This window comes from Xenopus laevis, chromosome 9_10L, assembly GCF_017654675.1.
Source record: "Xenopus laevis strain J_2021 chromosome 9_10L, Xenopus_laevis_v10.1, whole genome shotgun sequence".
Taxonomy (NCBI): Eukaryota; Metazoa; Chordata; class Amphibia; order Anura; family Pipidae; genus Xenopus; species Xenopus laevis.
The window spans coordinates 136,537,256-136,562,032 of NC_054387.1; the positions used below are offsets into that span (position 1 = coordinate 136,537,256).

Below are 24,777 nucleotides of genomic sequence, written 5' to 3' on the forward strand. Positions count from 1 at the left end.
TTGTATTTGTGAGGGATGCTGATATGTGCTGAGAGATAAGGCAACAAAGGAACAGTTTGTATGATCTTCTGCCTTCTTCCAAACTTATCGTTTTAATATTCTGTTACAGAAATTCATTTACAGAGTCCTTGTCCCTTTAAAGTTTTGTTTAAACATTGAAGGAAAAGTTTCACTTTCTTTTTTTAAAGCCACATGCAAGTGCGTGGGAGTGAGGAGAGACCGTCATAGAGGGTTGAGAGAATAAATGCAAATATAAAGAAGCTCTCGCTTTACTACCAAGAGTAGTTATTGCCTCCAGCCCAGGGCAAGTCACTCCGACATTTCCAAATGGCACAAGGAATATGATAAGAATTGGGAGGCACATGGGAACCAGCAGATCTCTCCTCAAATGGCCCTCCTGTATCCCCCTGCTCCTGGTACTGTCCACTGCCGGTAAGTGCCCTTTTATCTATAGCAATAGCCAATCTGCTTCGGGTAGATTGTTTGTGTGGGTTAGTGTTGGGTCATGGGGGGGGCAGCATCCTTTCGCTATAAAGTGGCCTTGCCATGCAGATTTTCCCATGTGAGACCAGTTTACACAGGTCTATATTGTATAATACAAGGAAACATGAATCATGGGCCTCATAACCACAATGATGACAGAGTTTTCATTTTTACTAACACTAACTGGTGTATCCATCTCTCATAAACTTTATCAACATTCCCTCCAACATTACTGCTGAGAACTTCCCCTGGATTGTCTTATCTTTTTCATAAATTTGCCTGAAACATTATCAAATATTGTATAAAGCATCAGGCTTAATTTACACTATGTTAAAGGGTGTTGGACCTTAAAAGAATGGACATCAATTTTTGGCTATGGTGCTGTTGTGCCGGCTCATGTATGCAACAATGTTTTGGTGTTTCTTCTCCTTGAACTGAAGCACCTGGACCCCTCTTGTGAAGTGGCGAGTCTACATTTTTGTTCAAGAAACCTGGTTCATTTCTAAAAGCCCTATCTACAGTTCATATTCTGTAAATGCTGGTTAAATGTTTATTATTGGGGCAAAAGAATTGTGATCCAGTAGGTGCGGGGGAACCAAGACGATAGCAGCACATTGGGGCCCTGACTGAAACACAGTTTCCATATACTTGATAAAAAAACAGATCTTGTCAAGGAAACTAAATCAAAGATTTTGTTGGAGAACTGGTTCCCTCACTCTCATATAAAAGTTTCCGCCCTTTGCCTTTTGTTTGTTCTTGCACCAAATGCCGCCCTAGGGAAACAGTGAGTTTTAGGGGAGCCAAGTTCTCTTCTCTAGCTCTGTCCCTGGTTTGTCTCAATCATATAATCACATAAGTGTTAGTCAACTCTTGGTCAGCAGCTACCCTAAAAATGTAAATAAATCATAATAACATAGTAACAGTTATTTAGGTTGAAAAAAGACACACGTTCATCAAGTTCAACCTTTTAAGTCTGTATATAACATGCCTAACTGATCCAGAGGAAGGCAAAAAAAAAAAAACATTTGAAGTCTCTCCAATTTGCCTCAGAGGGGGAAAAATTCCAAAATGGCAATTGGACCAGTCCCTGGATCAACTTGTACTATGAGCTATCTCCCATATCCCTGTATTCCTCACTTGCTAAACACCATCCAACCCCTTCTTATGCCTGTCTAATGTATCAGCCTGTACCCCTGATTCATTTCCCAGCTCTCCCTGTAACACCCCTTTCCCTCCTCTAATCTCATTGGCTCCCTCCTGTCTGCTGGGAGGAGCTACTGGTGAATAAAGCATCCGACCCTTCCTTGTACCTATCTAATGTATCAGCCTGTACCACTGATTCCCTTCCCAGCTCTCCCTGTAACACCCCTTTCCCTCCTCTAATCTCATTGGCTCCCTCCTGTCTGCTGGGAGGAGCTACTGGTGAATAAAGCATCCGACACTTCCTTGTACCTATCTAATGTATCAGCCTGTACCCCTGATTCACTTCCCAGCTCTCCCTGTAACACCCCTTTCCCTCCTCTAATCTCATTGGCTCCCTCCTGTCTGCTGGGAGGAGCTACTGGTGAATAAAGCATCCGACCCTTCCTTGTACCTTTCTAATGTATCAGCCTGTACCACTGATTCACTTCCCAGCTCTCCCTGTAACACCCCTTTCCCTCCTCTAATCTCATTTGCTCCCTCCTGTCTGCTGGGAGGAGCTACTGGTGAATAAAGCATCCGACCCTTCCTTGTACCTATCTAATGTATCAGCCTGTACCACTGATTCAGGGAGACAATTCCACATCTTCACAGCTCTCACTGTAACAAACCCCTTCCCGATATTCAAGAGGAACCTCTTTTCTTCTAATCGGAATGGATGACCTCGTGTCAGCTGGAAGGAGCTACTGGTAAATAAAGCATTAGAGAGATTATTATATGATCCCCCTTAAGCACCTCTTCTCCACTGTGAACATCCCCAATTTGGCCAGTCTTTCCTCATAGCTAAGATTTTCCCTTTACCAGCTTAGTTGCCCTTCTCTGTCCCCTCTCTAATACAATAATGTCCTGTTTGAGTGATGGAGACCAAAACTGTAGGGCATATTCTAGATGGGGCCTTACCAGTGCTCTATACAGTGGGACCCCCTCCTCCCGTGACTCTCTGCCCCATTTAATACAAGTCAAGACCTTATTTGCCCTTGATGCTGCTGACTGGCATTACTTGCTACAGACAAGTTTATTATCTACAAGGACTCCAAGCTCCGTCTCCATTAAGGATTTGCCTAGTGCAGTCCCATTAAGGGTATAAGTGGCTTGTCTATTTTTACATCCCAGGACTTTACATTTATCAACATTGAATCTCATCTAACACTTATCTCTTAACAAGCCTTCAAATAATTTGCCCACCCCAGATGTCAGACTTACTGGTGTATTGTTGCCAGGCTGAGATTGTAATCCATTTTTAAATATAGGAATGACATCAACTTTCCTCCAATTCATAGGTACCATACCAGAAAAAAGCTCTCTTAGAACCCGGGGGTGTATGCCATCAGGCCCTGGATTTACATTAATTTGTATTAAAGCTTTTTGAATCATATCCTGAGTCAGCCACTGACTAGATTGAGCTGAACCATTAGTGCAGTTATAAAGTGAGCCTGGGAACTCACACTCCTCTATTGTATACACTGAAGAAAAGAACTGATTTAACACATTTGCCTTTTCTGTATCTGTTACAACCATACTGGTAACATTATTTAATGGAGCAACTCTCAACCTGCATCTTTTTACTATTAATATACTTAAAATACTTTTTCGGATTGTTCTTAGCCTCTGCCCCAGATAAGAAAGTTCTGTATTTTATTGTGCACAACATGAGCCCCAGAAATATTTGCTTTCTTGATTGTAGTCAAGATAAAATTTGTAGTCAAACTGCATTCCTGTGTGTTATTCAAACTGCATTCCTGTACATTTATATTCAAGGAACAGTTGCAACAAAATTCCAGTTGAATGAATAGTGCAATGAGCGACCCTTCAGATTCCCTTGTCACATATTCCTTTACATGAAGTTCTTATTGTTGTGAACTATTTCTTATAGATTTGTATATTAATCTTTGTATGTGAATATCTCCCTGTAGGTGCAGTTCTGAATATCTTCCCGTCTTCCCATCGTGCACTCACTGGCTCTGATGTTCTTCTCCCGTGCAAAGTGGATAAAACTTCCCCAAACCCTGAACCCCCAACTGTAATTTGGTTCTTTCAGGATAAGGAAATTGCAAGATATGATAACAAAGGCTTGTCCCTCCGCCCAAGGGCTTCATTCAATGGATGGGCAGCAAATATGGGAGATGCCTCCTTGTCTCTGGCCAACGTGTCCATCTCAGATGAAGGGATCTACAGGTGTCGGGTGATATATCAGCAACAACAGAAAGACACACGGGTCATATTAGATGTTCTTGGTAAGGTCTATATCTATCTTCATGAAATAAACTAGTCCATTTACTTAGATGGGTAACACAGAGCATTCCTGCAAATAGAAGCAACAACATCTATATATTTGTTTTATTTATATGGGGCTACTTTGAGGAAGCAGGTCTAAGTGGGAGGGAAACTTACAGACACAAATAGAAGGATAAGAAGTTTCTCATAACTGCAAAGACCATATTAGGCATTGTGAAAACTAAGGTGAAATCTTTGTGAGGGATAAACATTCCAAATCTAAAGAGCAGCAAGGGATAAAGGTGGAAAACAGCAGTGGAAATGGATGGTGTAACCAGGCGGTGGCTCTCAGATGAATGGAGGAGGCAGACAGGGAAATATGGTGGTGCAAGAGATGAGATGGAGTGATGTGGGTTAAACAGCTTGTGCAGGAACTCTGCTCCTTATCTCAAAGGCCAACATTTAAATTATTTTTACCTTTCTTCAAAGATTTGGGGTGAATGTTTGATACCCTGGGTAGACCTAAAACTACAATATAGCAGAGTGACTGTTACCCCAATGTTTCTATATTTCTGTAACCTTGTTATGAGCTAAGGGGGCCCAGCCTGAAGGCCAGTTAGGGGGAGATTTGGGGTGAGTGTTTATTTGTACCCTGGGTACCCCTGGAACTATAGCAGGGTGACACCCCAATGTTTCTATATATCTGTAACCTTGTTATGAGCTAAGGGGGCCCAGTCTGAAGGTCAGTTAGGGGGAGATTTGGGGTGAGTGCTTATTTGTACCCTGGGTACCCCTGGAACTGTAGCAGGGTGATACCCCAATTTTCTATATATCTGTAACCTTGTTATGAACTAAGGGGGCCCAGTCTGAAGGTCAGTTAGGGGAAAATTTGGGGTGAGTACTTATTTGTACCCTGGGTACCCCTGGAACTATAGCAGGGTGACACCCCAATGTTTCTATATATCTGTAACCTTGTTATGAGCTAGGGGGCCCAGTCTGAAGGTCAATTAGGGGGAGATTTGGGGTGCGTGTTTATTTGTACCCTGGGTACCCCTGGAACTATAGCAGGGTGACTGTTACCCCAATGTTTCTATATATCTATAACCTTGTTATGAGCTAAGGGGACACAGCCTGAATGGCAGTTTATGTATCCTCTGTAAATAGTGCTAATCCTTTACATTTAATACTGGATTTTGCAGATAAGAAGTATATACGCACTGGAATCATCATAACTTGATTGTCAAAACCTTCTTTTCTAGACTGATTGTTTGATAGATGTATCTGTATTATTCTGGAAGAGTTTTGTGTAAGAAGGCATCAAATAACATTTTCAGGAATATCTACAAGCAGAGTATAATAACAAGTTACAGTATAAGACCTCTGATGCCTCAGTCTTTATCAAGCTTCTTAGTCTATAAGATTTCTGTACAATATATTTAATTGCTTTCTCTTAGTTCCCCCAGTGATCTTCATCCCCAATAAAGTTATTAGTAAGAATAAGGAGAACACTGTGATGTGCATGGCCAATGGATTCTACCCAGAAGATATTGACATAAGTTGGTATAAAGACAATAAGCCCCTCACTAACTCTGAGTTGGGCAAACAAGAGAGGAACCCAGATGGCACATACAGAGTGATGGGCACCGTGACTTTACCCCCAATGGATGGGAAGATGGACCATAACTTCTCCTGTAGAGTCCAACATGCCTCTCTCCAGCAGCCTCTCCAGGAAGATTTTCAGCTAAAGTATAAAGGTACCAGTAATTGAATCCTTTGCTCATTTGAGCATTACTGAATGAATACTCCATAATAGTGATAGAGTAGAGTAAAGTTAACCAATGAACATTGCTTGCTTCATTTTGCACTGCCCCTCTGTTACCCTCATAAACTTAATGGAGATTGGAGAATGTCCCTGGTGGGTGGGTGTTTTTTCATTACAGAGTCATATTGAGTCATTATTGAGTCATAAGGAGTCATTTACAAAGATATAGTGTTTAATAATCATTAAAATGTATCATTTGTCTGAGCCTTCAGAAATCATCAGAACATCCAATAAACTTATGAATACCAAAGAAAGCTGTAGGTAACAGTTTAGTGTTGGGTCATGGGGGGGGGGCAGCATCCTTTCTCTATAAAGTGGCCTTGCCATGCAGATTTTCCCATGTGAGACCAATTTACAAAGGTCTATATTGTATAATACAAGGAAACATGAATCATGGGCCTCATAACCACAATGATGACAGAGTTTTCATTTTTACTAACACTAACTGGTGTATCCATCTCTCATAAACTTTATCCACTCCTACTCCGTCTACCTAATACAGTCACAAGGCAAGATCTTCTAAAGAAACATTCCCTCCAACATTACTGCTGAGAGCTGGATTGTCTTATCTTTTCCATAAATTTGCCTGAAACATTATCAAATATTGTATAAAGCATCAGGCTTAATTTACACTATGTTAAAGGGTGTTGGACCTTAAAAGAATGGACATCAATTTTTGGCTATGGTGCTGTTGTACCGGCTCATGTATGCAACAATGTTTTGGTGTTTCTTCTACTTGAACTGAAGCACCTGGACCCCTCTTGTGAAGTGGCGAGTCTACATTTTTGTTCAAGAAACCTGGTTCATTTCTAAAAGCCCTATCTACAGTACATATTCTGTAAATGCTGGTTAAAGGGGACCCGTCACCCAAAAAAAATTATTCATAATCCTATTTTATCACATTAGTCAAGCAAAATGAACTTTAATTACACTATATCAATTATTTGAATCTTGCTTCCTTCAGTCTGGGATTTCAAAATTAAGCAGGCAGGAGCCATTTTGTGGACACTGTTATTAAGACAAGCCTTGTATCATCTCAGAATCTTGTTTGTGCACCAGAATGGGGGACCTTATGTCCATCCCCATGTACTGGCTACACAATTAAATGGTAAAAAGAATGGGGGGAATATATGGAGAGCAGTGACATCTATGAAGTGCTGAATGGAAAGTGAAAGTAATTGTCTGCCCCGCCTCTATGCCACGGGCATAGAGGAGTGGCGACAATATTTGATTGACAGCTGAGATGTTTAAATGAGCTTACAACAGCTATGAATGCTTTAATAAAAAATAGAAATTGGATTTCATGTTTAATTTGAAAAGGACTTTTATTATACAGATTTTTGTGTCTGGGTGACAGGTCCACTTTAAATGTTTATTATTGGATCAAAAGAATTGTGATCCAGTAGGTGGGAGGGGGGCCCAAGACGATAGCAGCACATTGGGGCCCTGACTGAAACACAGTTTCCATATACTTGATAAAAAAAACAGATCTTGTCAAGGAAACTAAATCAAAGATTTTGTTGGAGAACTGGTTCCCTCACTCTCATATAAAAAATTCTTATCAGTTATGGAAAGTACCTAGTAAAGCCTTGGTATATCATTCATAAATTCTGTATCCGCCCTTTGCCTTTTGTTTGTTCTTGCACCAAATGCCGCCCTAGGGAAACAGTGAGTTTTAGGGGAGCCAAGTTCTCTTCTCTAGCTCTGTCCCTGGTTTGTCTCAATCATATAATCACATAAGTGTTAGTCAACTCTTGGTCAGCAGCTACCCTAAAAATGTAAATAAATCATAATAACATAGTAACAGTTATTTAGGTTGAAAAAAGAGACATGTTCATCAAGTAAAACCTTTTAAGTCTGTGTATAACATGCCTAACTGATCCAGAGGAAGGCAAAAAAAAAAAAAAACATTTGAAGCCTCTCCAATTTGCCTCAGAGGGGGAAAAATTCCTTCCTGACTCCAAAATGGCAATTGGACCAGTCCCTGGATCAACTTGTACTATGAGCTCTCTCCCATATCCCTGTATTCCCTCACTTGCTAAACACCATCCAACCCCTTCTTATACCTATCTAATGTATCAGCCTGTACCCCTGATTCACTTCCCAACTCTCCCTGTAACACCCCTTTCCCTCCTCTGATCTCATTGGCTCCCTCCTGTCTGCTGGGAGGAGCTACTGGTGAATAAAGCATCCGACCCTTCCTTATACCTATCTAATGTATCAGCCTGTACCCCTGATTCACTTCCCAGCTCTCCCTGTAACACCCCTTTCCCTCCTCTAATCTCATTGGCTCCCTCCTGTCTGCTGGGAGGAGCTACTGGTGAATAAAGCATCCGACCCTTCCTTGTACCTATCTAATGTATCAGCCTGTACCCCTGATTCACTTCCCAGCTCTCCCTGTAACACCCCTTTCCTTCCTCTAATCTCATTGGTTCCTCCTGTCTGCTTGGAGGAGCTACTGGTGAATAAAGCATCCGACCCTTCCTTGTACCTATCTAATGTATCAGCTTGTACCACTGATTCACTTCCCAGCTCTCCCTGTAACACCCCTTTCCTTCCTCTAATCTCATTGGCTTCCTCCTGTCTGCTGGGAGGAGCTATTGGTGAATAATGCATCCGACCCTTCCTTGTACCTATCTAATGTATCAGCCTGTACCCCTGATTCCCTTCCCAGCTCTCCCTGTAACACCCCTTTCCCTCCTCTAATCTCATTGGCTCCCTCCTGTCTGCTGGGAGGAGCTACTGGTGAATAAAGCATCCGACCCTTCCTTATACCTATTTAATTTATCAGCCTGTACCACTGATTCACTTCCCAGCTCTCCCTGTAACACCCCTTTCCCTCCTCTAATCTCATTGGCTCCCTCCTGTCTGTTGGGAGGAGCTACAGGTGAATAAAGCATCCGACCCTTCCTTGTACCTATCTAATGTATCAGCCTGTACCACTGATTCACTTCCCAGCTCTCCCTGTAACACCCCTTTCCCTCCTCTAATCTCATTGGCTCACTCCTGTCTGCTGGGAGGAGCTACTGGTGAATAAAGCATTCGACCCTTCCTTGTACCTATCTAATGTATCAGCCTTTACCACTGATTCAGGAAGACAATTCCACATCTTCACAGCTCTCACTGTAACAAACCCCTTCCCAATATTTAGGAGGAACCTCTTTTCTTCTAATCAGAATGGGTGACCTCTTGTCAGCTGGAAGGAGCTACTGGTAAATAAATCATTAGAGAGATTATTATATGATCCCCTTATATATTTATACATAGTTATCATATCACCTCTTAAGCGCCTCTTCTCCAGAGTGAACATCCCCAATTTGGCCAGTCTTTCCTCATAGCTAAGATTTTCCCTTTACCAGCTTAGTTGCCCTTCTCTGTCCCCTCTCTAATACAATAATGTCCTGTTTGAGTGATGGAGACCAAAACTGTAGGGCATATTCTAGATGGGGCCTTACCAGTGCTCTATACAGTGGGACCCCCTCCTCCCGTGACTCTCTGCCCCATTTAATACAAGTCAAGACCTTATTTGCCCTTGATGCTGCTGACTGGCATTACTTGCTACAGACAAGTTTATTATCTACAAGGACTCCAAGCTCCGTCTCCATTATGGATTTGCCTAGTGCAGTCCCATTAAGGGTATAAGTGGATATTGTTACATCCCAGGTGCAGGACTTTACATTTATCAACATTGAATCTCATCTAACACATCTCTTAACAAGCCTTCAAATAATTTGCCCACCACAGATGTCAGACTTACTGGTGTATTGTGAGATTGTAATCCATTTTTAAATATAGGAATGACATCAACTTTCCTCCAATTCATATGTACCATACCAGAAAAAAGTGAATCTAAGCTCTCTTAGAACCCGAGGAGTATGCCATCAGGCCCTGGAGCCTTGTTTACATTAATTTAAAGTGAGCCTGGTAACTCAGACTCAATAAATTAGTAGTAACAAACAAGGGGTGATTGGAATAAAAAGTAACAATAAGTGCATTATTAGAATACAATTCACAAAAATATAAAATATAATTACAATACAGATTAAGTGCTCAGTGTCAAGGAAACAAAAGGCTAGAGGACCCTACCCCGTAGAGCTTACAGTCTAAATGGGAGGGTAACATACAGACACAATTCAGAGGGGTATTAAGGTGCTGTGAGTTACAGTTTGTTACACTGTTATATAAGTGCCAGTTCAGCTGTTATCCAGGTGCTCCCAGAGGGAGTCTTTGAGTTTTGTTATAAAAACACTGAAGGAGGATTCTCTCCTGAGAGATTCAGGAATGACATTCCAAATATAAGGAGTCACAAGAGAGAAGGGTTTGATACGGGAAACAGCAGTAGTAGTGGGGGTACAACCAAGCGGTTGCTCTGAGAGGAGCGGAGGTTTCGGGCAGGAACATATAGAGAGACAAGAGATGAGATGTAGTGAGGTGCAGAGGAATGAAGGGAAGGTTATGAGGAGGAGTTTATAAGTTATTCTTTGTTTTATAGGAAGCCATGATAAGGACTTCAGCAGCGGAGGGGCCTGTACCTTTTGGATGAGAGGAGGAGAATTCTGGCAGCAGTGTTTAATACAGACTGTAGAGGGGAGAGATGGCAGTTAGGGAGGCCAGTTAGTAGAAGGTTACAGTAATCTAGTTGGGATAGGATGAGAGCATGCATGAGCGTCTTGGATGTATCAGGTGAAAGAAAGGGACAGATTTTGGCAATATTGCGTAAGAAGAAGTGACAGGTTTTGACAGTGGTGTTAATATGATCAGAGAAGGAGAGAGAGGAGTCAAAGATTCCCCCCAGACAGTGAGCTGAGTTGACAGGATTAATGAGCCATCAATTGAGATAGTAATTAGGGGAGTAGGACCAGGCTTAGGTGGAAAGATGATTAGTTCAGTGTTAGGTTGAGTTTGAGGTGGTTGATCCAATTTGAGATAACCAGGAGGCAGTTAGAGATCTGAGCCTCTGTTTCAGCTGTTAATGAGGGGGTGGATAAATATATTTGGGTACATCAGCATACAGATGATAATTAAAGCCAAATGAATGGATGAGATCTCCCAAAGACAGAGAGTACAGGGAGAACAACAGCGGACCAAGTACAGAGCCTTGCGGCACCCCCACATTAAGTGGAACTGGAGATGAGGTTTTGTTATCATAGGAGACAGTGAATGATCGGTTAGAAAGGTAAGAAGAGAGCCAAGATGCAGCCTGGTTACGGATGCCAAGCGAATAGAGAATCTGCATCAGGAGAGAGTGATCAACTGTATCTAATGTAGATGAGGTCAAGGAGGAGAAGGATGGAGATGTGACCTTTGGCTTTGGCACCTGAAGATCATTTGTAACTCTGCACAAAGCAGTCTCAGTAGAGTGACCAGGCCGGAAACCAGACTGCAGAGGGTCCAACAGATCATGGGTGTGTAGAAAGTTAGTAATACGGGAGAACACAATACGCTCTAGGAGTTTAGAGGCAAGTGGTAGAAGGGAGACAGGACGGTAATTTGATAGACAGGCTGGGTCAAGCGTGGCCTTTTTAAGAATAGGCGTTACACAGACCTGTTTGAAAGGAGTAGGGAAGGTTCCAGAAGCTAGAGAAGAATTGAAGACGTGAGTAAGTAGTGGTGTAAGCTCTGCAACACAGTGTTTGAGCAAAGAAGAAGGCATGGGGTCAAGGGGGCAAGTTGTGAGTGGGGAGGACAAAAGAAGCTTGGAGACTTCAGACATTGTTACCGGAGGGAAGGAATTAAGACATGCAGAAGGGGCTTAGGGAGGAGGAGCTGGTTTACATTAGTAGAGGTAGGGATCTGATTGCGGATGGACTCTACTTTGTCTTTAAAGAAATCAGTCCTGAGGAGAGTGTGTCTGGTTGACTGATACTGTTGACGAGGGATGGAGAAGAGTATTGAATTGAGAAAACAGGCGTCGTGGGTTGGATTTGTGATTGTTTATAAGGGGACTGTAGTTCTCTTGTTTGGCTTTTGACAATGCAGAATTGAGGCAGGACAATAGAAATTTATAGTGAATAAAGTCTGCTTGCGTACGGGATTTCTTCTACATACATTCAGCAGATCTTGTACAGGAGCATAAGTATCTGGTTTGTGAATTCAACCAGGGTCGTGGGTTCAGAGCACGTGAACACTTAGCCTGTAAAGGGGCAAATGAGCCAATGGTTGAGGATAGTTTGTGATTATACTCACTTACTAGGGTATCAGGATCAGACGTTTCCTTAAAGGAGAAGGAAAGGTTAAAACTATGTAAGCCTTATCAGAAAGGTCCATCTAAATATACCAGTAAACCCCCAAAGTGGTGCTGCTCTGAGTCCCCTGTCAAAAGAAACACAGCATTTCTTTCCTTCTATTGTGTACTCATGGGCTTCTGTATCAGACTTCCTGCCTTCATCTTAAACCTCATTGCCCTGGGCAAGAGCATGCTCAGTTTGCTCCTCTGCCCCCACCCCTCCCTTCTCTACTGTAATCTGAGCCCAGAGCAGGGAGAGACTCAGGCAGGAAGTGATGTCACACCACGTTAATACTGCAGCTCCTATTCTAAACAAACAGAGAGTTTCTAGAGCTTTTTACTCAGGTATGGTAAAACATTCTACAGAATAAATATAGTATTCTAGCTTGCACTATTGCAGCTAATCTATTGGCAATAAAATGCCTCCATAGCTTTCCTTCTCCTTTAAGGGAAATGAGACTGGACCTGAAAGACTGAGCTAAGGCTGGAAGGTCAATGTCACGTGTATCCTGCACTAAGACAGTGGGGGAAGAAGCAGGTGGACACGGAGAGTAAGAGATGGAAAATGTAACCAAATTGTGATCGGAAAGGGGGAAGGGTTCACTGTTAAAACCAGAGAGAGAGAGTTTTTTAGTAAACACTAGATCCAGAAAGTGGCCATCCTTATGAGTAGAGGTGTTTGTCCACTGCTGGAGCTCAAAGGAGGAGGTTAGGCAGAGAATACGAGAGGGCTGGGGTTGTGAAGCATCAATGTGGAAGATGAAATCCCCAAGAATGATTGCAGGGCTGTCAGTGCAGAGGAAGAAAGGAAGGCAGCAGAGGAGGAGGCTGATGGGGGTCTGTAAATGACAGCTACACACACAGAGAGAGGGTAGCAGATGTTAATGGCATGCACCTCAAAAGAGTTAAATGAGAAGGCTGGAGCAATAGGTTTGGACCGACAGCGACAGGAGAGGAGAATTGCGACTCCCCCACCACGTCCAATGGTTCGGGGGGGTGAGAGAAAGAGAGACCACCAGGAGAGAGTGCAGCCTCAATGGCGGTATCATTCTGTGAGAGCCAGGTTTCTGTTAGTGCAAGAAGTGAATTAGAGCAAAAATGATCATGAATTAATGTGGATTTGTTAGTTAAAGAGCGGGTGTTAAGAAGTGCATAAGAAAAGGCAAGACAGGAAGAAGGAAGAGTCGGAATCTGAATAAGGTTAGAGAAAGTAAAGGAATGAGAAGATTTGCGCAAGTTGGCAGGAAAACGAGGTGGAGTATATGTTGGTATGGAGCAGGGTCCAGGGTTTGGGGAGATATCCCCTGCAGCTAGCAAAAGTAGGTAAAAGAGGGAAAAGATGTGGGAAGAGGATTTGAAGTGACGACAAATCCGGGTCTTGTTAGTAACTGGAGGACAAAGGTGTTGCAAGTAGTTGTAAAGTGTATAAGAGCTGGAGTATGTGGAAGGGAGTAGAGAAGAAGATATGTAAATAGAATACTGACTGACAATAGGACGGTTGAAGGAAGTAACTACCTTAGGGAGCACCATGAATGCAAACACAGCAAAAGTAATTAAATTTGCCATTGTAGTTTCTAGCCGTTAGCAGTGTTATGTCCTTAACGTAGTCCTCTGTGTTGTCTCTCCTTGTAGATTTCCTTGCTGAACTCCTTGTTAAACTCTTCCAGATCACTTGTAAATGAATCACTTCGAAATGAAGCACCCTTGCAAATGCTCACCCCTAAAGAGGTCTTAATAAATAGGGAGAGTAAAAGCTGGGAGCTGCTGCACACAGGTCTGGGGAATTACAACTGATTCTAATTGATCAAACACCAAACTGATCACTCAGCTGTGACAGAGAGTGAGAGCAGAGCAAGGCTCAGGATGAATAAAGAGATAACCTGACTTACAAAGTTTGTTTGGAGAGGAGTTTATAGGGGGTCGTAAAATGTACAAGTTACAAGACTACAGGGAGAACTTAAAATCAATATTATGTTACTAATTTAGAAGTGGCAAATAAACAGTGCGTGTATATAACTCACTAAACAGTGCTAGGTGTAATGCAGATGGAATGCAATAGCAGTTTAGCAGATTTACCAATAAATGGTGCAAAAATGCAAACAGGGCCACAGCAGAGATGGAATTAGCAGTTTAGCAGATTTACCCCAGCAAATGCTCACCCCTAAAAGAGGTCTTAATAAATAGGGAGAGTAAAAGCTGGGAGCTACTGCACACAGGTCTGGGGACCCCAATGTTTCTATATTTCTGTAACCTTGTTATGAACTAAGGGGGCCCAGTCTGAAGGTCAGTTAGGGGGAGATTTGGGGTGAGTATTTATTTGTACCCTGGGTACCCCTGGAACTATAGCAGGGTGACTGTTACCCCAATATTTCTATATATCTGTAACCTTGTTATGAGCTAAGGGGGCCCAGTCTGAAGGTCAGTTAGGGGGAGATTTGGGGTGAGTGTTTATTCGTACCTTGGGTACCCCTGGAACTATAGCAGGGTGACTGTTACCCCAATGTTTCTATATATCTATAACCTTGTTATGAGCTAAGGGGACGCAGCCTGAATGGCAGTTTATGTATCCTCTGTAAATAGTGCTAATCCTTTACATTTAATACTGGATTTTGCAGATAAGAAGTATATACGCACTGGAATCATCATAACTTGATTGTGAAAACCTTCTTTTCTAGACTGATTGTTTGATAGATGTATCTGTATTATTCTGGAAGAGTTTTGTGTAAGAAGGCATCAAATAACATTTTCAGGAATATCTACAAGCAGAGTATAATAACAAGTTACAGTATAAGACCTCTGATGCCTCAGTCTTTCTCAAGCTTCTTAGTCTATAAGATTTCTGTACAATATATTTAATTGCTTTCTCTTAGTTCCCCCAGTGATCTTCATCCCCAATAAAGTTATTAGTAAGAATAAGGAGAACACTGTGATGTGCATGGCCAATGGATTCTACCCAGAAGATATTGACATAAGTTGGTATAAAGACAATGAGCCCCTCACTAACTCTGAGTTGGGCAAACAAGAGAGGAATCCAGATGGCACATACAGAGTGATGGGCACAGTGACTTTACCCCCAATGGATGGGAAGATGGACCATAACTTCTCCTGTAGAGTCCAACACCTCTCTCTCCAGCAGCCTCTCCAGGAAGATTTTCAGCTAAAGTATAAAGGTACCAGTAATTGAATCCTTTGCTCATTTGAGCATTACTGAATGAATACTCCATAATAGTGATAGAGTAAGTTAACCAATGAACATTGCTTGCTTCATTTTGCACTGCCCCTCTGTTACCCTCATAAACTTAATGGAGATTGGAGAATGTCCCTGGTGGGTGGGTCTTTTTTCATTACAGAGTCATATTGAGTCATTATTGAGTCATAAGGAGTCATTTACAAAGATATAGTGATTAAAAATCATTGAAATGTATCATTTTTCTGAGCCTTCAGAAATCATCAGAACATCCAATAAACTTATAAATCCCAAAGAAAGCTGTAGGTATCATTTGGTTTTACCTATTAATTTGCTTACATTGATGTTTATCAAATGATTGCTTTCTGGGAGGAAGGATGAATATTCACATCAATTTAAAACAATGTGTTCTATATAAAATTATTTCAACTAGATTTGGGATTATTACCATAATGTTTGATATATCAACCAACACCTAGGGGCACGCTTACTAAGGGTTGAATATCGAGGGTTAATAAACTCTCGAATTCGACCCTCAAATATCGAATTAGAAGGATTTAGTGCAAATCCTACGATCGATCGATCAATTGAACGATTTTAAGCGATCGATGAAACGATTTTTCTTCGACCAAAAAAAGCTTAGAAAAGTGATGGGGAAGGTCCCCCATAGGTTTAAACTACTGAAGTATGTAGTCGAAGTTTATCTTAAAGTGACAGTACTTCGACTATCGAATGGTCGAATAGTCAAAGGATTATAGTTCGAATAGTTTGAATCGAAGTCGAAGGTCGTAGTAGCCTATTCGATGGTCAAAGTACCCAAAAAAATACTACTTTTTTTTCATTCGAATCCTTCACTCGAGCTTAGTAATTGTGCCCCCTATAGAAGTACTATATTATTATGTATGATTATATGGAATAATTTGATTTACATGCTCAGTTGCACCTACAGAGAAATGACCATGGCAGCTATGTGATTTCTCTCTATTAATTGGATAGAATTATTTTGGATAATGTTGTTACCCTGTTGCTAAGGATTAATCCTTTATATTTACTGCACTTATAACTGTTGGAAAGACATCCTCGTCTCCGTCACATGGAACATGAATGTACAGCAGATATTTGGGGAAGGGTTTATAATAATCCAAACTTACAAAACTTCTATTCTTTCCTTTAGATGAAATCAACTCAAACAAAGTTGTCATTAAATCGTGTGTCTTTTCATTTGTTCTATTGGCTGTGCTAAGCGTTGGTGCCATAATCTGGAAAGTCCTAAATAAAAGTAGGTGCTGTCAATATGGATACTGATATTTTTAGAGAATATATACAATTCCTGTGGTTATAGTATATGGATTACACTGGTCCCTGAATCATATTTGCCCAAATATTATAATTATATATATTTTAATTGCATACTACAGAAAGTCTATGGTAATAAAATACATATCAGTTCCACGTCATTTTGGGGCTAAATAGTTTTGACCAGAGATCTATTTCAGCATCTTTACAGGGTTACACAGTGAGTGAGATTAAAGGACCAGAGAAGTTGTTGGATGGAGAAGAGACAACTCTTTACTGTACGGTCAGTAACTGCCCACAGGAGGACCCACAGGTCACATGGATTGAGGAGAGGTCAGGAGACCAGTGGGAGATACCACAGTGTCGGGACCCAGGGGAAGCAGAACAGCTGTTGGGTGACTCCTACTTGATCACCTGTAGGAATGAGGGGCTGCAAAGCTACTGCTCCTCCCTGAGATTTGTACCCCGTGTGGGGAAACACAGAGACGTGACCCTTATCTGCAGGTTTGTCTGTGCGGAGGAAACTACAGAGAAGAGATTCCAGTGCAGAAACATTTATGGTAAGTGCTGTTATGTTAATGAGAACTTATTTGCAGCAATATTGATAGTGAAAGATAAATAAAAGAATGGCAAGTTACCTGAATGGAGGTAATTTTATTTTTTTAGAACTATTTAAAAAATATAGTATTTTCTGCCAAGAAATGCTTTGTCCGCTCAGACATTGCTTTTCTATATGTAAATACAGTCAGACCAGGTGCTTCCAGGGGTTGGACCCCTTCCATTGGTACCTTTGAGTATTCCCATCATCATAAAGATTGTCTTTCTTGAAGCTTTGCCATTGTGGTCCAGTAAGCTGTTGAGCTTTTATCTACAGAATAAAGGGTATCTAAATAGTTACATAGTTACATAGTTAAATTGGGTTGAAAAAAGACAAAGTCCATCAAGTTCAACCCCTCCAAATGAAAACCCAGCCCCATACACACACCCCTCGTTACCATTTGTCTATAATGTCCTCTAATGTACTTGTAAAGTCTAATCATGTCCCCTCGCAAGCGCCTTTTTTCCCCCAGAGAAAACAACCCCAACCTTGTCAGTCTCCCCTCATAATTTAACTCTTCCCTCCCTCTAACCAGTTTAGTTGCACTTAGTCTCTGCACTCTCTCCAGCTCATTTATATCCCTCTTAAGGACTGGAGTCCAAAACTGCCCCCATACTCCAGATGAGGCCTCACCAGGGACCTATAAAGAGACACAATTATGTTTCATCCCTTGAGTTAATGCCCTTTTTTATACAAGAACTTTATTTGCTTTAGTAGCCACAGAATGACACTGCCCAGAATTAGACAATGTGTTATCTACAAAGACCCCTAGATCCTTTTCATTTAAGGAAACTCCCAACACACTGCCATTTAGTGTAGAACTTGCATTTATATTATTTTTGCCAAAGTGCATAACCTGCATTTATCAACATTGAACCTCATTTTCCAGTTTGCTGCCCAGTTTTCCAACTTAGACAAATCACTGTGCAAAGTGGCAGCATCCTGCATGGAACCTATAGTTCTGCACAATTTAGTCTCATCTGCACAAATAGAAACAGTACTTTCAATGGCCACCTCCAGGTCATTAATATACAAGTTGAAAAGCAAGGGACCTAGTATAGAGCCCTGCGGTACTCCACTAACAACACTGGTCCAATTAGAAAATGTTCCATTTACCACCACTCTCTGTAGTCTATCTTTTAGCCAGTTCTCTATCCAGGTACAAATACTATGTTCCAGGCCAACATTCCTTAATTTAACCAATAACCTTTTGTGTGGCACTGTATCAAATGCTTTAGCAAAGTCTAAGTAAATCACATCCACTGCCATCCCAGAATCGAGGTCTCTACTTACATTCTCATAAAAAGAAATTAAGTTAGTCTGGCAAGATCTATTACGCATAAAACCATGCTGCCACAAACTCATAGTATTATGATTTGCTGTGAAGTCCAGTATCTTATCCTTTATTAACCCTTCGAAAAGCTTTCCTACCACTGACGTCAGACTAACTGGCCTATAGTTTTGAGGCTGAGAACGGGATCCTTTTTTGAATAGAGGCACCACATTAGCAATTCGCCAGTCTCTAGGCACTATGCCAGATCTCAATGAATCCTGAAAAATTAAGTAAAGAGGTTTGGCAATCACAGAGCTAAGCTCGCTAATTACCCTGGGATGAATACCGTCTGGCCCTGGACCTTTGTTAATCTTAACATGTTCTAGTCTCTTTTGAATTTCTTCATGTGTGAACCATGCATTAACTCAAGGGATGAAAACATAATTATGCCTCTTTATAGGTCCTTGGTGAGGCCTCATCTGGAGTATGCAGTTCAGTTTTGGACTCCAGTCCTTAAGAGGGATATAAATGAGCTGGAGAGAGTGCAGAGACGTGCAACTAAATTGGTTAGAGGGACGGAAGACTTAAATTATGAGGGTAGACTGTCAAGGTTGGGGTTGTTTTCTCTGGAAAAAAGGCGCTTGCGAGGGGACATGATTACACTTTACAAGTACATTAGAGGACATTATAGACAAATGGCAGGGGACCTTTTTACCCATAAAGTGGATCACCGTACCAGAGGCCACCCCTTTAGACTAGAAGAAAAGAACTTTCATTTGAAGCAACGTAGAGGGTTCTTCACAGTCAGGACAGTGAGGTTGTGGAATGCACTGCCGGGAGATGTTGTGATGGCTGATTCAGTTAATGACTATAAGAGGGACTTAGATGATTTCTTGGACAGACATAATATCCAAGGCTATTGTGATACTAAACTCTATAGTTAGTATAGATATGGGTATTTAGAATTTTAATTAAAAGTAGGGAGGGGTGTGTGTATGGATGATGGGTTTTCATTTGGAGGGGTTGAACTTGATGGACTTTGTCTTTTTTCAACCCAATTTAACTATGTAACTATGCATCATTAGTTGTATTACTAGAATTGGGAGTGTAAAGAAGGAAACCTTCACTTACTGGTTCTTCATTTGTGTAGACAGATGAAAAATACGAGTTCAGAATCTGCGCTTTTATTTTGTTTTCATCAACCAGCTGACCCCCCTCTGATAGTAAGGGTCCCACCCCTTCCTGCTTCATTTTTTTACTATTAACATATTTAAAAAATAATTTTGGATTTTTTTTACTGCTTGCTGCAATATCCTTTTCTATAGCAATTTTAGCTTGCCTTATAGCTTCTTTGCATGATTTATTGGCCTCCTTGTACCGTATAAATGATTCGGCTGTACCAGCTAACTTGAAAGCCTTAAAAGCAGGTCTTTTCTTACCCACCTCAACACCAACGCTTCTATTGAACCAAAAAGGTTTTGCTTTGCAACGACGTTCCTTGCTTACAAGTGGAATATACTGACAAGTAGATTTATTAAGCAGCATTTTAAAGACTTCCCATTTTTGTTCTGTGTTTAACCCTGTGAAAAGCATTTCCCACTTAAGTTGTCATAAGTAACATTATAACTAAGGCTGTACTGGTTAAATCTACTAGCACCAACATAGCCACCTAAATCCTTGAAAGTACTTAAAACCAACACAGACCAATCCCAATACAGCTCCTACAAAAACTAAAATTGTAAAACTTCAAACACCTCCCTTTTTGTTGTGATGACTCTAGAGAAATGTGTGGTAGGATATTCTCAAATCACTCATAGATCTTTGGAACAATTTTCAGTCCAACATGAGATGGTTGAGAGACATCTTTATGCTATTACCAACTATTTTTCCACTTCTCCAGTGGGGACCCTCTCTTATCTCTTACCAGATTTGAGAAGAAGCAAAACTATGCAGATATACTAGGGAGTGGAACAGATGAAGAAAGGACAGTCCTGAATTGAAAAAAATAGCTAAAATCTCGCAAGGTTCTATAGAAGTCATTAAACATGAATCGATTAATGTGCAATCAAGATTTTCTGATTTGAGATATCTCAAATATGCAAGAGGTGTAGGACAAAACTTGAGATTGAGTTTACTCAAGATTTTTTGACATTGGAAAACACTTGAATTTAAATTAGTCAATAGGTCTAAATGGCCCTGTGTTAGAAAGTTTTGCTCAAAAAGGGATGTATTGCCATCATGTCTGCCCCAAGGACTTGCTACATCCCATTGTTGAGAATCGCCATCATCACCTATTTTTCTATATTTTCAGCCAGACCAGCCCGGGAATCAGTGGTGCCATCTCTATGTGACTCAGAAAAGATTTCATACTCCCTCACCCTACAGGGATTCTACCCCAGAGATATCTCCATCCATTGGATCAGTGGGCTGAAATATTCCCATAGTAGAAAAATAGCCAAAGAACAATATACGGAAAATCCTGATCTTACATTCAATGTGCGCAGTGAGATCAAAATCCCTGGGTATCGATTGAAGGATCCTGAATTCCAAGTGGGTGTGACTTGGGAACATGGATCTTTGGATGCACTAGGATACAGAGAGATCTCTGCACAGGATCCAGGTGAGATTTACATAAAATTGGGGGCCCTGTGTCTTATGGATTAATGTGGATTTATATCAGAGATATTAACACCAATGGGCAGACTTGAAAGTTCAATCAAGTTCTTGATTCTCACAGAGCTCTTCTCATGGGATTTCATTCTCATTTTCATTTGTTGTTGAACCTTGCCCACGGTCGAACTGGGGGGCCTGGGCCAACCGGCGTTGCTACTTCACCCCAGCTGTGAAGACACATTAGACACCTCCAGCCCCCCGAACATGCCTTTTTTCCTTTATACGGCCACAACTGGGCACCAAGCGGGTGGTCAGGGGCAGCGCCAATAGCAGGCGTGGACTGGTGTTTTTTTTCCCCAGTGTCCCACCAGCCCAGTCTGACCCTGACCTTGTCCAACTTTCATTAGAAGGTTAGGAAGTCAAGTTTATGGCTCTTGCATAGGGAATATGGGCAGCAACCCAATTTTGCATTCAAGGATACTGTTTCTACTGTATCTATTATTTCAGTCTATAGACTTCCAAATGGAGCGTTGTGATTAATTGTAATAATTTGGTTGTTGCATGCACATTTACTCTTTTCCTCTGAGTTGGGTCTATTTATAATATGTTCAAGGCTTGATTTGATCAGCATTTGGTATATTTTACTTGCTGTCCATGGTGTTCTTCTTCATATTAATGTCTTCAAGCCAATCTTGACTCCTTGATCCAAGTCTCTCCAGTGTTTGTTCTTCCATGATATCTTCAGTGAACAGGTTGAATAATTATGGTGATGGGGCCCCTCCTTATCTAATTCCCTTGTGAGTCTGGAACCTGAGTGTTTCTGCATTTTATATTACGACTGTGGCTTCTTGTCCAGTGTAGAGGTTCCTTGTGAAAGTCGAATGAGGATTTAGTTATACACCACTAAGTCCTACTAAAGTTTCCTAATCTATATAAAAATGCACCTAATGTTTCTCATGCCCCTGGTACCTTTACATATTTGATATTGTACAAATTGAGGTACACTGAGGTGCATTTCACAAGATCTCCTATTATTTTACAGAATTCCCATGGAAACCAGTAGTGGATCCAATACAGGACACTAAGTTTCTCCATAACAGCCCAACCACCCTGCAGTGCAACATCTCAGAGTATTTCCCTGATGCCCTGACAGTGACGTGGCTGAGGAAAGAGGCAGGGAGTGAGGAACTAACAGAAGTGCCCAATACACATTCAGATATGAGGACCTGCAAACAGGCTGATAACACCTACAGCTGCACTGCCAGTCTCACCATCTCCCCCAAACTGAGAGACCAGGGGGCAGAATATATCTGCAGGGTGATACATCCCAGTCTGGTGAAACCCATAGACACAAGCACTGGCAACATCAATGTCCTAGGTCAACCAGATATTGGAGAACCATCATGAACACTATCTATGATTACAGTACTCACATTCCTCTTGGTGGGTCAATCAGAACCCTACCTCTACATTAGATGAGAATAAAGAAAATCACATAAGTTTTTGGGGTGAACTGGTGGTTGAATAATGCAATAACTACAAATTTGACACCAAGGACGTGTGATAAATGAACCAATTCATGATCCCATTAACCCAACTGAAGAACTTGGTCTTTATGATGATCCCACAGGGACCACTCAGCACAGCAGCTTGTGAGAAGGTTTTATTGGTCAATGACACAGGGATTATACACTCAGCACCTTCACACTGTGGATATCACAAACAATATGGTGGAAGGGAGAGGCAAGAGAAAAACAAGGGCAACAACACAATATCAATGAACCCTCACAGTAACAGACTTCACAGCGCCACCTTGTGGCCGTATCACTACATGTTAGTATAGCACAAGAGCTTAAAGGACCGGTAACATCATTTTTTTTAGCGCAAGCAGAGATTCAGTAAGTTATTTCTTAATTTGTGTTGGTGGTTTTTTTTTCGATCTATACAAACTTTCTGGTCCTTTAAGCATGAATGTTGTTGCCTATATTGCTACAATTAGAAATAGATTATTAGCAGGAACGTCATTCAGATTTATTACTGTGTCTGTAGGAAGCAAACTCTACGACTGGCTGCATTACACGAGGGCCCTGGCACATGGGACACCACCTGCAATACATCTACATGCAATGGTGCAACTATAGACAGAGCAGACCTCAGGGGGGACCCAGGGTGAAGGACAACCCGGACTGTAGGATCTGTTTCCTCTATAGCAGGGGTCCTCAACCTTTTTTACCCATGAGCCACATTCAAATGTAAAAAGAGTTGGGGAGCAACACAAGCATGGAAAAAGTCCCTTGGGGTGCCAAATAAGGGCTGTGATTGGCTATATGGTAGCCCCTATGTGGACTGCCAGCCTACAGGAGGCTCTACTTGGCACTATACTTAGTTTTTATGCAATTAAAACTTGCTTCTGAGCCTGGAATTCAAAAATAATCTCCTGCTTTGAGGCCACTGGGAGCAACATCCAAGGGGTCGGAGAGCAACATGTTACTCATGAGCTACTGGTTGGGGATCACTGCACTATAGTGTTCAAATCCCCCTCCTCAAACCCCTGAATCTCTTCCACCTTCATCTAAAAGACACAACAGCTCCAGGAGAGGATTATAGGAAGTCTGAGTTTCTGCTGGTGCCTGAGATGATCCATTCCAGTCCCCTCTCTGCCAATTACATTAGACACACTGTGTCATGAAACCAACTTCTCTGTAAATCTGAGACACTTGTAGGGGCTTGTATAGTTGTTACAGTGTAACATTGCAGTGGTTCTATGTATCAGCATTTCATTCAGGTTTATTGTTGTCTCTTACTGTCTGGCAGGAATAACAAATTGTACAATCTGATCTGCTGGAATAATCTGCCAATGTTTATTGTCTTCTCTCTTTCCCTATGAGGGGTTTCTATGCGGTTACAGAATTGATATTGTTGTGCGGCTGCTCTTTATTTATTCTTTTCATTTTTAACTTGTATTTAAATAGAATAAAATATTCATTTGTTCTTCAGTCTTTTGCCTCATAGCATCGAAGAGGGAAAATACTGAATCCCCTGGGTGGAACTTGATTGTTTCCAGATTTTATTTCAAGAGAATTCTCTGTAACTGTATAAATATTATCTATATAACCTCAGCCAATGGACAGATCCCACCCAGCTGTGTAATGGGAGAGACCTTCATGTTATTTAAACCCCTTAAAGGGGAACTTTAGCCAAATAATACAAAACTAGATTTACTTAATAAAAGAAAATGTAATTTGAAGCAAATTCCCTAAATCCATTCATTATGTGTAAATGTAATTACTCCTGAAATGCCATTCCCTGCACTGCTGCTTCTCACTATGTGTCATTAAAGGGCTCGTTCCTCTTCTAAATACTTTTTTTCACTTCAGTTGCTTTTAGATTATTCACCATAAAGAAAGGCTTTTTTTCAATTGCTTTTTTTTACTGTTTTCCATAATGTGAGTGTGAGTGTGAGCGTCAGCTGAGTGATCCAGGAGCAGGTTCCAATTGGCTGATCCATGAGTTGGTCCATTTCTCAGTAGGATCTATGGGGAATATATATACGTGTAACTATTGTATCAAGTCTATGGGGAGGATGTATCAAGGGTCGAATTTCGAGGGGTTAAATCCCTCGAAATTCGACTGGGGAATAGAATCAAATAGGCAATTTGGGCGAATTTACGCGCTGGCGAATATTCGATCGAAGGATTTTCTTTGATCGAATGATCGATCGAATGATCGATCGAATGCCTTTTTATTCGATCAAAAACTTACAAAAAAAGCCTATGGGACTTTCCCACAGGCTTTTAAAGGAATTCGGTAAATCTGGCGAAGTAGGCGGTCGAAGTATTTTTAAAAGAGACAGTACTTAGACTAT

General features: G+C 41.3%; 1 protein-coding gene across 1 annotated transcript; it reads left to right on the top strand.

Moving 5' to 3' along the window:
- Nucleotides 1–241: 241 nt before the first annotated feature.
- Nucleotides 242–23,180, top strand: LOC121397885. The gene is made up of 8 exons (XM_041575922.1): nt 242–432; nt 3,597–3,917; nt 5,352–5,651; nt 14,816–15,115; nt 16,307–16,411; nt 16,629–16,988; nt 20,611–20,919; nt 21,955–23,180. The coding sequence occupies exons 1-8, from the start codon at nt 342–344 to the stop codon at nt 22,317–22,319; spliced, it is 2,151 nt and encodes a 716-aa protein (XP_041431856.1). The 5' UTR covers nt 242–341; the 3' UTR covers nt 22,320–23,180.
- Nucleotides 23,181–24,777: the final 1,597 nt, after the last annotated feature.